Source organism: Poromitra crassiceps (assembly GCF_964638095.1).
Source record: "Poromitra crassiceps genome assembly, chromosome: 18".
NCBI lineage: Eukaryota > Metazoa > Chordata > Actinopteri > Beryciformes > Melamphaidae > Poromitra > Poromitra crassiceps.
In genome coordinates, this window is record NC_139636.1 from 1887262 (window position 1) to 1901779 (window position 14518).

Below are 14518 nucleotides of genomic sequence, written 5' to 3' on the forward strand. Positions count from 1 at the left end.
CCAGGAAGCCCCGATAACGAGCAACCGATAAACAGTTTGTGTTTGGATATTGGAAATGTAACCAGTCTTTGTAACCAATGTAAGCAACTGACTCTCGGTTCAAAGAGAAAACAAACAAGATATCTGAATCGGGGGGGGGGGGGGGGGGGGCAGAAGGTAGTATTGGACTTGTTTCAACCCCTCAGCCAACATGACTGTCTTTCAGAGGCTGTAAAGCTAGAGTTAAGATACTGATATCATATTAAACCAGAAAGTCTGTCGGGAAGGGGGCTAACTAATGCTCCAAAGTTAAGCTATTTTTTGGGGCGAGGGGAAAACTGGCATAGCCATTTTCAAAGGGGTCCCTTGACCTCTCACCTCAGTCTGGGAATTGCATACATTGGGAAAGCTGAGACTCTTGTGTATCGCCACGGTTTAGAAGTGTTGTGTGACTCTTACCTGTATCCCCGTGGTCACCAGGTTCTCCGGGGGGGCCAGAGGGTCCAGGGGTGATGGGACCGCGAGAGCAGATCGTACACACCTCTCCCTTCTCACCTGACACAACCAAACAATCAATCAATCAATCAATCATTCTATTATATACTGTATATATATATATATATATATATATATATATATATATATATATACATACATACACACACACACACACACACACACACACACACATATATACAGTGTGTGTGTGTGTGTGTGTGTGTGTGTGTGTGTGTGTGTGTGTGTGTGCGTGTGTGTGTGTGTGCGTGTGTGTGTGTGTGTGTGCGCCACTGACCCAAAATATGGACAGAGCTATCCCATTGACTTTGGGGTCCTGCTTTGAGTTGAAATGGTGGCCATCGCCATCTTGGTTTTTCGTCAGCATAGTGGGAGGGAACGGGTTGAGTCCTGGGAGTTTCCCAGAGCCGCAGCTCCGCCTGCTATTGGTCCATGATCGGCAAGCTGCGTGATCACTGGACAGGCGACCTGTCAATCACCCCCTTTTCTATCATCTATTTTACTCCAAACGGGCGAGTTATATAAGAAATGACCCCCCTACAGTTGTTATGAAAAGGTGAAATTAGCTATCTAGACCAAAACCGTGTTAAGGCCCAGGCTGTAAAGATGCTTAAAAGTGGGGCATTTTAACATGGGGGTGAACAGGAACGAGGGGACTTCTGAGCCCTGCCTCAAGTGGCCATTCGAGGAATTACAGCTTTCTGGGTTACTTCCGCGTCCTTGTGGGAAAGGGACAGAGCTTGCCCACTGGTGTGTGGGTGCGTGCGTGCGTGCGTGCGTGCGTGTAGTTTCTACCTTTCTGTCCATAGTCTCCTCTGTTTCCAGGAACTCCCAGCATGCCTCTGACACCTCTGGGTCCTGGAGGGCCGGAGCCGACCTGCACGAGATCTAACAGAAATGCAGACTGTATCCAAATATGGACATACAGTACGTAGCCTCTGTGCGTGCTAAAGTCATGCCATCTTCCAGGTTCGGCATCTGCACCAAGGGATTTAATCTAACATTATTTTTTCCATAGACATTTCATAAAATGCGTATAAAAATAGTTTTACATGGTCAAACCAAGTGATTTAGCTATATTTAGAATCAGGAGAGAAACTTTCACTCAGACAAAAAAAAGAAAATGCTCTATGGTCTCTCGTAGAAGTCGGGCTGCACGGCATGGATGTTCAATTGAGTCTTCTGGTAAATTTGACATGTAAATGGTCCACAGTAGTGCTTTATTTTGGTCAAATACCAACATTATTATTGTTTCATGCTGGGCATCTGGGTAGTGTAGCGGTTCCCTGCCTACCAACACAAGGGTCAGAGGTTCGCGCCCCCGTGTTACGTCCAGCTTGGTCGGGCGTCCATACAGGCACGATTGGCTGACACACCAGATAGTGTATGAGCGCCAGGCGCATAGACTGTACATAGCTGTCAAGTCAGTCAGAACGTAAGTAGGTCATCCGCTTTAGGGCTTTCAAAATAAAACCTTTGTTGTAACATTAACATTGATGTTAATTTTGAGTCATGCTTTATAGTTTACAGCCACAGTTTCACCTCCGTAATCTTAACATCACGAGTATTTTGCTACAAGGTTTGCTGCTTTGTTTGTTGAAACACCTTTTTCTCCTCCAATGTGCATCAGTAAGGCTATTTACTTGTTTAAATTACATTATTTTGACAGTTTTAACCAGAAGTTTCCATTTTGTTTTGGCTGGCATGACGCTGGGCCTGGGCAGCCGTGTGAGAAAGGATAAGGGAGGGGGAGGAGAGAGCCCGCAGCTGTGGAGAAACTGAACAGGTTGAGAGTGCGATCTAAAAGTTTAAAAGGTGATCACCGCCTGCTGCTTTCCTGGGTAACAAAAAAAGATTTAAAGTGGTACTTTTGATGTAAAAAAAAAAAGAAGCCGTATCCCTCTCTCTCTTTGTACCTGGTATTCCTGGGTCTCCAGGCTCTCCATCTGGCCCGTGGTCTCCTGGGATCCCAGGTGTTCCTGGGGGTCCGGTGATGACGGGGCCAGGCTCTCCATGCTCTCCCTTCACTCCAGTGAAGCCTGGAGGTCCGGGGGGGCCAGGGGGACCAGGGGGAGCCTCGCCTGGAGGGGAGACAGGAGGTCTCTTAGCCAATAACCCATTCCATTTTGCTTTCACAGCAGACTGGACTATTGACCTTGGTGATGCCCTTCTAGTATTATCAGAGTTTTTCACAGTTCTATTGTTATTGTCCCCCACCAAAGCGGGTCTGATTGGTCTCCAATGTAATGTTAAATTTGTGCGACTAGGGGGCAGCATTGACAATGCGTGGAGATGAGTTTTCATACAATGTGGGTGTAGAAAAGGCCCTCTCATACCGACTGATGAGACCATACACATTGGAACACCCCCGGACCGGTTTTGAACCGGCGATCTAACGAGCTGATGTCACTGTCCTTGGTGGAGATACTTACACGTTGGCGTGCCCTGACATACTTCCCCTGCGTCTGTGTAGTATAGTGATTTGGATAGGATGTGCACGACAGACGCTATAAACGGATGCAGGATATGCAGGACAATTATAGCCAACAGCACTCCACACCCACTTTCAGCCAATGGCTCAGTGTAATTGCAGGCCACAGCTGGATTGATTTAGATACTGTAGGTGTCCTCCATGTCCGCTGATGATCAGTTCAACAAACACACCTTGCCTGAACTATACGCACTCAGAGACATCCCACTGGGCTGATGTGTTCAACTGAGAGGCAGTGGAGAATTTTTGGCAAACCTCATGTCCACTCAGCAACCAATCACTGAATGACCCAAAGGTGGAACTATAGGACAAATCAGTGTGACATCACAACCACCTGGAAATGCGGAACCCCGCAGCCAAACAAACGTTAAAGCTGCATTCAGCGATGTTTTTGTGTTAAAATAAGTGTTAAGTGGCTCTACATTCTGACAGCAATCACTGAAATAGAGTGTTTAGTCAGTAACTTGGAACCGCCAGCCCCCCACTGTCCTCTATCTCTCTCCTGTAGTCATGAATGCAGGGCGGATGTATCTCCGCAACTGTAACACTGTACACACTGTACACTGTACACACACCAAACACTCTATTGCACTGATTGCTGCCAGAATAACAACACTTATTAACACTTATTTTAACACAAAAACATCGCTGAATGCAGCTTTAATATCGCAAAAACCACACCACATCGCTTATATTTTGACATTCTGAGTGAGAGGAGAAGTAGCTCAAGAGTTTGATGTATAATATGCATGTCGTGTTAAAGTTGTGTGAACTGTTTTTTAAAATGAAGTGAATTTATTAAACAGCACAGTAAAGTGAGACACTCAAGGCTGGCTCCATAGGGTCCCATTATAAAGTTACCCCCCGTAAGCCATTTGTTTACCAAAACTGATCCCTCGTATAGAGAGCCAAAGTCACGCGCTCTTCTCGGTTAAGCATACGAACCAAGGGATTTCATCCGCCATTTTTCCCCATAGACATTTCGCAAAACGGCTTTGGACTTTTTAATCTTTTTGCTTGGTCAAACCAAGCGACTCAGCTATATAGCATCAGGAGAGATTTTTTGATTTTAAGTTTTGGTCCGAGTGAAATGTTATGTTATGTTATGTTATGTTATGGACTCCCCTGATTCTAAATATAGCTGAATCGCTTGGTTTGACAAAATGAACTATTTTTATGAATGCTTTTTGAAACATCTATGGGAAAAAGAATGGCGGATGAAATCCCTTGGTTTGTATGCCTAACCCAGAAGGGGGCACAACTTTGGCACTCTATTTGCTTGTTGTTATTAGTATCATTATTCTTGTTGTTGTTGTTGTTGTTGTTGTTCCATGCAAAATGATGCTATTCAGAAAGAGAGAGAGAGAGAGAGACTGGTGTCTATACCTGGCTCGCCCTGCAGTCCAGGGAAACCGAGGACTCCTGGGAGAGATCAGATAGACGCGTTAGTTCACACACACTGCCACCAGCTGACTCTGCTGCTGTCTGCTAATTGGACAACAGGCTTCATAGGGTTAATTTAAATTAACCCTTAATTAAACATGTCTGGTACCTATATTACTACCCTGTAAAATCATGGCTTAAATCCTAACTGTAATGGAGCACAATTAATTGAAATGTCCCTCTATCATTATTATTATTATTATTATTATTATTATTTATTTATTTAATTACGCAGCCCTAGGCTATGGTAGATTACCTGTGTGTCCAGTGGGCCCCGGGGGTCCCGGGGGGCCGGGGAGGCCGTGCTGGCCCTTAAGGAAGTTATTAACCTGGATCAACTGGAAAAACAAACATAGACAATTGAACACACACACATGTGCACGCATGCACACACGCCGAGCACACATACAAATACATACGCACACACACATTGCAGTTACTGTAACTGTATGTATACAGCAGGTATAGTGTTAGCCCCGCCCTCTTCCCCCACCCGACACCTGTCAGTCATCTTGATGATGTCATCACAGGTGTGTGAAGAAGATGGAGCTTATTGATACTTTAAAAATGCATGTTGAGGGGGCACAGTGGCCCAGAGGTAGCGCTGTCGCCTCACAGCTAGAAGGTCCTGAGTTCGATTCCCACCTGGGACGCTGTGAGCGCTGAAGGAGGGCGTGCCCGTCCGCATGTCCTTGAGTGCCCACCGCCCGGGTGGGGTCGTCAAAAGGGCCTTTCTGTGTGGAGTTTGCATGTTCTCCCCGTGCCCCCTGGGGGTTTCCTTCATATAGGAACCCCTCAGCAAAACATGCAATATCCTGGTCGCTGAAGTGGTGCCTCCTCTGGTCGTTCGGGGCGCCTGTTCGGAGGGAGGGGAACTCGTTGGAATAGCATGAGCCTCCCACATGCTATGTCCTACCAGTGAAGCTTCCCCTGTCAGGTGAAAAGAAGCGGCTGGCTACTGCCCATGTCTCGGAGGAAGCGTGCTCGGCCATTTCTTTATTTTGGAGAGAAGTTGCCAGGAAGATGACCATAGTCCTGGGAGTCACTGTTCCCTGTTCTCCTGTTTTGTTGTTGAACGATTTTACTGGGTTGAACTTATCCTTGAGGCAGAGGTGTTCTCAAAGGTGTTTAACAAATCAAGCCATCAGTGTTGTGCAAGTCCACACGCTACAAGAGCTAGCTCAAAGTTCAGATCACAGATTAAAATGAACTAGTTCACGTTCATAGTTCACAATTTTAAATTTTGAACTAAGTTCACAGTCCCCAAAAATGAGCAGTGATGGCATGTAGTGACGTATGTGTGTCTGTAAGAATGATTATGGATTTATAATCAGCTATAATTGCGCGGTCATTTTTTACCGGGAACACACCACTAATTAACATGAAACAAACACAACAGGAAGGTTAAGGTAACACCAGCATACTTGACTCTCGTTAACTGTGCTAACAGCTAACATCTAATTAGCTTTTCAAAATAGTCAAAACTCATAACTCACCTCTCCTGGAAGACCAGGATACCCACGGTCACCTTTGTCCCCCTGAAAACGCATGCAAACACACACGCACGCACACCGTACACGCACATGCACACGCGCGCATGCACACAAACACACACACACACACGCACACACACACACACACACACACACACACACACACATCAGTATTGTATTAAAATAAAGAAATCAATGATATGCTCTGAGAAGCTGAGACTGGCTGACCATACAGTACTCAAAATGGAAGTAAGTTTCAAGATTCAAACTAGAGTAATTCAGTGAACTCAGTTTCAAACCTCTGCTGTATGAGTTCACATAGCGTCGCTGTCGGGCGGAAACCGTATCTCTAGATGTTATATTACTGGTTATTAATATTGTTATTACGATTACACTATGTTAAAAATGCGAATATTTCTTCTTCCTTGTGAAAAACAGCTTTTTTGGAGATACGAGGTTTCCGACAAAAAGAAAATATTTAATTTAGCCTACAGAATGATTTGACGAGTTTGGCTACAAGCTCAGACTTACTGAGAAGAATATAACCTACAAATATAGTAACCAAATATAAGTCAGGTTCAGGTTAGACTGTCTTCGGGTTAGACTGTCATTCAGTGAAATATATCTTTCTAAATGAAGTAAATTTTGCCTAACAAGTAGTGACCACTTAGCCTGGTATCCAGAGCCCCTATGAATGGCAGTTTTCAGCACTCTTCATATGAAGGATTCTTAGGGGCTGGATATACCAGGGCACTGTCCACTGTTGAAAATGAAAATGAAATGAAAGTTTTCTTTGGACCCGTCCAGATGGTCTATGACTAAATTTTGTACATAAAGGTCAGTGTAATCTGATTACTAATTTATGAATCTGAAATATAAGCAGGTGGGCGCTGCCCCTAGTGGACGCCACGCCGCACAGACAGAATCAAATCCTGAAGTTACTTTTTTTTTTACAGGCAAAAAACATGTAGGTAATGTTTGTCTCTCTCATTTCGCGTTCTCCCAGCTTTCACCCATTATGTGCACTTTTTTGTGGAAAAACCATGTCACACAAATTATTAATCAAACTACGGTATAGTCTTTATACATCTTAAAACATGTTTGGAGGGGCTCTTTTAAGTTGAATAGTCTTCGAATTATATTAATATGACATGAGTTTCAGTTACTGTAGCTTTGCACAGAAACGGCAAGTAGAAATACTTTTATACTTCATTACATTTCAGAGCCTTTACTTTTTTACTTTTACTTGAGTAAACAAGTTGAATCAGTACTTCTACCTTTACCAGAGTATACTTTTTTTTTTTACACAAGTAACTGTTCTTCTACTTAAGAATGTGTGTACTTTTGCCATCTCTGATAGGTAGTTGGTGGTAATAGTAGGCTACTTGTAACCTGGTAAACCATCCTGATCAGGTGACCTCACATTCTGATTCATTCTGTGGACCAGTCTGGCCTCCAGCCCGCCCACAGAGATTTCCAGAAATGACAAAGTGCACGGGCCAATCATGTGCCTGCCTTGTAGTTGACTTCGCAACCGGCAAATCAGGGACACCGCTGGATTTGACTGGATCCTACGCCGATTGGCTGAAGTGAAGGACTGGATTTGGCAACGCTGATTGGCTGAAGGAGTTGTCTGTCATGGCAAGTACTCCTGCCCACTCAAATCACTGTGGTCGGATTGGAGTACAGAATGATGCAGAGCCAAACAGCACGATCACGTTATCAGGATGCTTTTAAGCAGGCTAGTCTACTTGGTACCACTAGAACTTATAGGTACTTAGACTTCAGTGTTTCTCAAATGTGTTTTGGTTTCAGGACCAACTTTCCCTCATTTCTGAATCCAAGTACCCCCTTTACCCAGATACAACATTTTGCTTAGTAAACTGCAAGAGAAAACTATAGCATATGCAATGAATGGATGATATTAACCCACCTTTGGAACAATATAACATTACAAAATAAGAAAAGGAGTGAAAGAGTTGCAATTAGTGCCTCTTGAGCAGATTTATTTTAATGTTACATTTATTTTCATGGTTTATTCTTACATTTATCCATTTTCCCCTTTCTCTCAAGTACCCCCTGTAGTACCTAGTACCTCCACGCACCTTTATGGGTATGTGTTTGGCAACCACCTGCACTTGAAATACTAACCTTGGCTCCCTCAATCCCCGGAGGTCCCAGGTAGCCACGATCCCCATGATCTCCCTGCAGACGGAATTTGCAGGAAAGTTTGCTAGCTTGTTAACATTTTGTGACTTCCAGAAAAAGATTTTTTTTTTAAAAGACATAAAAAGCAACAGAAATATATAGGGCTGATCACTTGAACTAGATATCTTCATGGGTCTAAAGATTTGTTCCTGAACGCAAAAAGACCCGGAAATGAAGTACCCAGAACCAAATCGCACCAGTCTATTATTAGAAAGCTGAGACTTGGACCCGAGTCCGACCCAGACCCACAGTCACTTCTTTTGATGGACCCGAGACCCAGCCAGGTCCAGTTCGGACTCTTGGTTATTCGAGGGTTTGGGCATACCTGAAGAGCACTTGAACCACTTTGTGGGTGTGGCCTGTTTGCTAACATCATTTGGAATGGAACTGAGATAGCAGGATGCGAACGTGCTTTTAAACACAACAGAGAGCAGAATGTTACGGTGATTTTAAATGGAACGGAACTAACAGGCTGCTAATCTGATTTGAAACACAACAGAGATTGCAGAATGCTAAGGCAATTTTAAACACTACAGAGATAGAAGAATGCTAAGGTGATTTCAAACGGAATAGAGATAGTCGGATGCTAACATGTGAAGTAATCTACCCAGACTGTGACTTAAAGTGGAACAGAATGCTAAACTGACTTTAGCGTAGTAGTTTATAGTGTTATCGTTAGCTTAGCATGTTACCGGTGTTCCAGGCAGTCCGCCGGCTCCATCCTTCCCTGGTTTACCCTGAAACATAAAAACAGACCATGTTGGAGCAGCACTTCGCCTCATCCAACAACTTCATCTCCAAACTTGATGAGTCGTTCATGTGCCGGTGTAACGGGCAAATCTCCGAAACGCAGGGTGGCAGGGGGAGGACTTGGTTCCAGCCTTAAAACTCGTTATAGAAGGATTTTTCTAAATGTCTATGAAGAAAATGAATTGGGAATTATCTTCCGGGGCTGGAGACGTCACGTGAATGTTGAGCTCTATGACTGGGTTGGGTTTAAGTGAGTGTTGATTGGTTGTGTTTAGGCATGAGGAGTGTTGATTGGTTGTGTTTAGGCATGAGGAGTGTTGATTGGTTGTGTTTAGGCATGAGGAGTGTTGATTGGTTGTGTTTAGGCATGAAAAGTGTTGATTGGTTGTGTTTAGGCATGAGGAGTGTTGATTGGTTGTGTTTAGGCATGAAAAGTGTTGATTGGTTGTGTTTAGGCATGAGGAGTGTTGATTGGTTGTGTTTAGGCATGAAAAGTGTTGATTGGTTAAGTTTAAGTCCTGCCCCTGCCCCTGCCACCCTGCATTTCGGTAATAGAGTGCCAACGTATTTAAAAACTAGAACGACCGCAACGCGGACTTATGCCTCCGCCATTAGTTGATTCTGGAGTCCAAATCGCCATTTGAGGCAAATTGGAAGAGATTCCGTCAAGACGCTCCTGTGATGTTGCGTTACAGAGCTTGGAAATTGGGTGTGTGAGAGGTCACAGTGACCTTGAACTTTGACCACCAAAATGTAATCAGTTCATCCTTGAGTCCAAGTCGATATTTGAGAAAAGTTTGATTCAATTCCGTCAAGGCATTCCTGAGATATCGCGTTAACAAGCTTGAAAATGGCGTTCGAGAGCTCACCTTGACCTTTGACCTTTGACCACCAAAATCTAATCAGATCATCCTTGAGTCCAAGTCGATGTTTGAGACAAGTTTGATTAAATTCCGTCAAGGCATTCCTGAGATATCACGTTAACAAGCTTGAAAATAGCGTTTGAGCGGTCACAGTGACCTTGACCTTTGACTTTTGACCACCAAAATCGAATCAGTTCATCCTTGAGTCTAAGTAGATGTTTGAGGCAAATTTGATGAAATTCCGTCAAGGTATTCGTGAGATATCACGTTAACAAGCTGGAAAATGGCGTTTGAGAGGTCACAGTGACCTTGACCTTTGACCACCAAAATGTAATCAGTTCATCCTTGAGTCCAAGTCGATGTTTGAGACAAGTTTGATTAAATTCCGTCAAGGCATTCCTGAGATATCGCGTTAACAAGCTTGAAAATGGCGTTCGAGAGGTCACAGTGACCTTGACCTTTGACCTTTGACAACCAAAATCTAATCAGTTCATCCTTGAGTCCAAGTCGATGTTTGAGACAAGTTTGATTAAATTCCGTCAAGGCATTCCTGAGATATCGCGTTAACAAGCGTGAAAATGGCGTTCGAGAGGTCACAGTGACCTTGAGCTTTGACCTTTGACCACCAAAATCTAATCAGATCATCCTTGAGTCTAAGTCGATGTTTGAGGCAAATTTGATGAAATTCCATCCAGGCGTTCCTCAGATATCGCGTTAACAAGCTTGAAAATGGCGTTCGAGAGGTCACAGTGACCTTGACCTTTGACCTTTGCCCACCAAAATCTAATCAGTTCATCCTTGAGTCCAAGTCGATGTTTGAGACAAGTTTGATTAAATTCCGTCAAGGCATTCCTGAGATATCGCGTTAACAAGCGTGAAAATGGCGTTCGAGAGGTCACAGTGACCTTGACCTTTGACCTTTGACCACCAAAATCTAATCAGATCATCCTTGAGCCTAAGTGAATGTTTAAGGCGAATCTGATGAAATTCTGTACAAGCGTTCCTCAGATATCGCGTTAACAAGCTTGAAAATGGCGTTCGAGAGGTCACAGTGACCTTGACCTTTGACCTTTGACCACCAAAATCTAATCAGATCATCCTTGAGCCTAAGTGAATGTTTAAGGCGAATCTGATGAAATTCCGTACAAGCGTTCCTCAGATATCGCGTTAACAAGCTTGAAAATGGCGTTCGAGGGGTCACAGTGACCTTGACCTTTGACCTTTGACCACCAAAATCTAATCAGATCATCCTTGAGCCTAAGTGAATGTTTAAGGCGAATCTGATGAAATTCCGTCCAGGCGTTCCTCAGATATCGCGTTAACAAACATCGTACGGACGTACGGACAGCCGTACGTACGTACGGACGGACGGACAACCCGGATCCATAATGCCTCCGGCCTGGCTATCGCCGGCGGAGGCATAAAAAAAGGCCAAAGTCAATGTGTGAAATGTTCTATGGTCTCTCCTGATTCTAAATACAGCTGAATCGCTTTTGACCAAGTAAAACTATTAAGCGTTTTATTTATGTCTATGGAAAAACAAATGGCGGATGAAATCCGTTTGGCACTCTATTCGCGGTGTGTGTGTGTGTGTGAGAGAGAGAGAGAGAGAGAGAGAGAGAGAGAGAGAGAGAGAGAGAGAGAGAGAGAGAATGCATGAACACTTGGATACATGTGGGTAAGTGGTCGCAGATTTTGCAAATTCCCCCTTGTTAAATTCTATTTGTGTCTCACTCTCTTACCAGTGATCCCAGGTCACCTCTCTCCCCCTTGTCTCCTTTAAGGCCCTGGTTCCCCGGCAGACCCTGGCACAGAAAACACACACCGCACATCAGCCTGACCCTCTACACACTAATGACAACACCATGGCTGAATCCAAATACCCGGACTTCACTGCACTTGCAGACTCGCAAACTTTGCGGGCGATGTAAGAAATACCCAAATTAGCCATTAGTCCTCTCCTCTGTGTGTATATTATATGTTGTATAGAAATAAAAGCCTGTGTATCAGCGGCTTATATAACATCACAGTAAGTACAACTGAAGTCCATGAGGGCTCAATCCACCGGTCCAGAGGGTGGAAATTTGCGACCAGCTCTATCAAAATCAGTCACATTGACCCCGGAAAACATTTTGAGTTCCATTGACTGTTGGAAAGGGGGGAATGTAAGCTTTCTGGTGACATCGAAATTGTCTTTGTACTCCAAAGATCGAGTGAGATACACCCCTTTATGTCTTGACTGTTTCTGGGAGAAAAGGCCTCAAAGTTTGACAAAGTAAGCTAGTTCTGCTTGTCGCCCTAACATTATGAGCTTCAAAACTAAATTTAGCATTCGAATTTCACAATCATCTTTACACAGAATGGTTTATTTGACTAAAATCTGATGAAAGCCCAAAACAGCCAAAATCAATATTTTCTCATAAAATCACGTTTCTACACAAACGGGCCTGTGCTACACGTGACTGAGGTCACATTTGGATTCAGCACAAGAATCTACTTTTTGTGTTGTAACTTTTCAAAATGTAAATGTAAATGTAAAAATTGCTTCAAGTATCGCATCAAGCAAAAAGTGAAATAGAAAAGAAATGCATAAAATAAAATACATGTAGTCAAATAAGAAGAATAAGTGATTTTAAGTTATAAGTGATTTTAAATATTGAAGTTAGCAGGTTCGAGCCCCTATGTTGCCTCCGGCTTGGTCAGGCATTCCTACAGGCACAATTTGCCGTCGCTAGGGGTCGGAAGCCGGTGGGGTATGAGTCCTGGTCACTGCACTAGTGCCTCCTCTGGGCGGTCGGGGTGCCTGTTCGGGGGGGAGGGGAACTGGGGGGAATAGAGTGATCCTCCCACGCGCTACGTCCTGCCGGTGAAACTCCTCGCTGTCAGGTGAAAGGAAGTAGCTGGCTGGTGACTGCACATGTATCGGAGGAAGCATGTGTCTACAACTCTCCCCAGATCGAGGACGTGTCGGACAGGTACTTACAGGAGCTCCACGACAGCCCTTCCCTCCAACATCACCCGGCTCTCCCTGAAAAAAGAAAAGAAAAAAGATAAGTAATACTAACACTCGAGGTCCGATGGACATCTGGACATCGATGATAGAATATGATCAACTGCCCTTATAGACTCCCATTATTCACCTTATGTAGAAAAGACAGTCTGGCTTGAGATACTACTGTAACAGGAAGTGTAAACACAATCGGAAGTTCTGATTGTGTTTACACTTCCTGTGACTCATAAACCTAGTTTGACTCATATGTGAGTCAAACTAGGTTTGACTCATATGTGAGTCAAACTAGGTTTGACCAGGTGAGTCAGACTCATTTGAGCAGGTAAACACAACAGGAAGTCGCGACACGATGGGTCAATGGGACACAATGGGTCAAGCTACATAAGGTGAATAATGAGTGAAAAATGTATCAAACTTAAACTGTGATTTCTCAAAAGTACAACGTATATCAGTACTATTATAGGTATATAGTACTATAAGTACTATAGACAGACAGACAGACAGACCGACCTTCAGTTCTTTGGGTCCCTCTGCGTACAGTTTGATTCCTTTCTGACCAGCAATCCCAGGGGGGCCGCGGTCACCCTGGCAACCAAACACAACACTTGAAGTTACTTGTATAAAAAAAAACACTCCGCTTAAAGTAGAAGTACTGTTTACTGAAGTAAAACTAAAAAAGTACAGGCTCTTAAATGTAATAAAGCATAAAAGTAAAAAGAGTAAAAAGTCGGTCACATTGCTGCTGCTTGGCCAGACAAGCTCCACCTATCTAGATTAAACTTTTTTCTTTCTTTTTGTGCTTAGGTGGACTTTTTGTTGGACTGTGTGGTGGTGTGTGGTTAGCAGACTCCATTTAAAGCTAACGTTAGCTCGAGTTGCAGCCTGTGGATCATCATCTTCTTCTCTGGTTTACTGGTGGAGCGCTGTAGAAAAGAGCTGAGCTCAGGAGCGCACAGAAACGCCACTTCTGTTTCGGCGGAAAACCGACCCAGAGTCCTTCACACAGAAATCAGCCCACAGCAACGGAAGAAATCAGGGGAGGGTTTTGTTTTACATCTCGTTCACCCACTGGCAATAAAAACGCTTAATATCAATGGCTTCACAATTATTACATACTGTATAACATCCGTATCAATATCCATCATATTTCTGCCAAAATAGTCAATATTAAACCAAGGGTGTTGCCAAGGGTGTATCTCAACACTGCAGCCAGCTTAGCGCTTGTTGTCTTGAAACTGTCAGGTTTCATAGCTGCAGTAGCTCATATTCACAGTTAAAGTCTGGACTCTGGAGCCTCATCAGACAGCTGTTGCCGTCCACTTATTTTCCTGGCAAATTTTACATTTTATTTTGTCATTCATCTTAAAAGCTTTACGTGCATTGAATTATAAAGAGCTAGCTAACTCCCGGTTTTTTAATGAATCTCCTGCATGAGGGTGGAGAATACCACACGTTTACATTTAATACTTTCAACAGCAAAGGGGCACGTGCACAGACAGACCTCAAAGTCGGCTTGAGCCCCTGCCATTTTGCCCCCATATAGAGAAGTGCCTTTTTTTGTCTTATTTTTGTGTCTTTTTCAAAAACACAGATCCGTGTTTGATGTGCTCTTGCGAGCTCTGGTATTAGCGGAGGAGACATCAAGATGAATAGATACCACCCATGTTATGCTAGTTAGCCGGGAAATGGTCATATGGCTCCAAAGTCAGCAACGTTTTTGACAAAGGCAAACTTATATATTATATATTGACTACCGTAATATGGA

The 14518-nt window shown here is 43.7% G+C and overlaps 1 protein-coding gene across 1 annotated transcript in view; it reads right to left on the reverse strand.

Moving 5' to 3' along the window:
• Positions 1 to 14518, reverse strand: part of col4a3 (collagen, type IV, alpha 3) — an 83725-nt gene that overhangs the window by 47415 nt on the left and 21792 nt on the right. Inside the window, exons 13-23 of the mRNA XM_083654135.1 lie at positions 13264 to 13338; positions 12727 to 12771; positions 11486 to 11548; positions 8823 to 8867; positions 8074 to 8127; positions 5926 to 5967; positions 4686 to 4767; positions 4373 to 4408; positions 2412 to 2576; positions 1291 to 1383; positions 439 to 534 (exon numbers count right to left, since the gene is read on the reverse strand). Of these exons, the coding sequence (XP_083510261.1) occupies positions 439 to 534; positions 1291 to 1383; positions 2412 to 2576; positions 4373 to 4408; positions 4686 to 4767; positions 5926 to 5967; positions 8074 to 8127; positions 8823 to 8867; positions 11486 to 11548; positions 12727 to 12771; positions 13264 to 13338 (796 nt within the window). The remainder of the gene's footprint in view (positions 1 to 438; positions 535 to 1290; positions 1384 to 2411; positions 2577 to 4372; positions 4409 to 4685; positions 4768 to 5925; positions 5968 to 8073; positions 8128 to 8822; positions 8868 to 11485; positions 11549 to 12726; positions 12772 to 13263; positions 13339 to 14518) is intronic.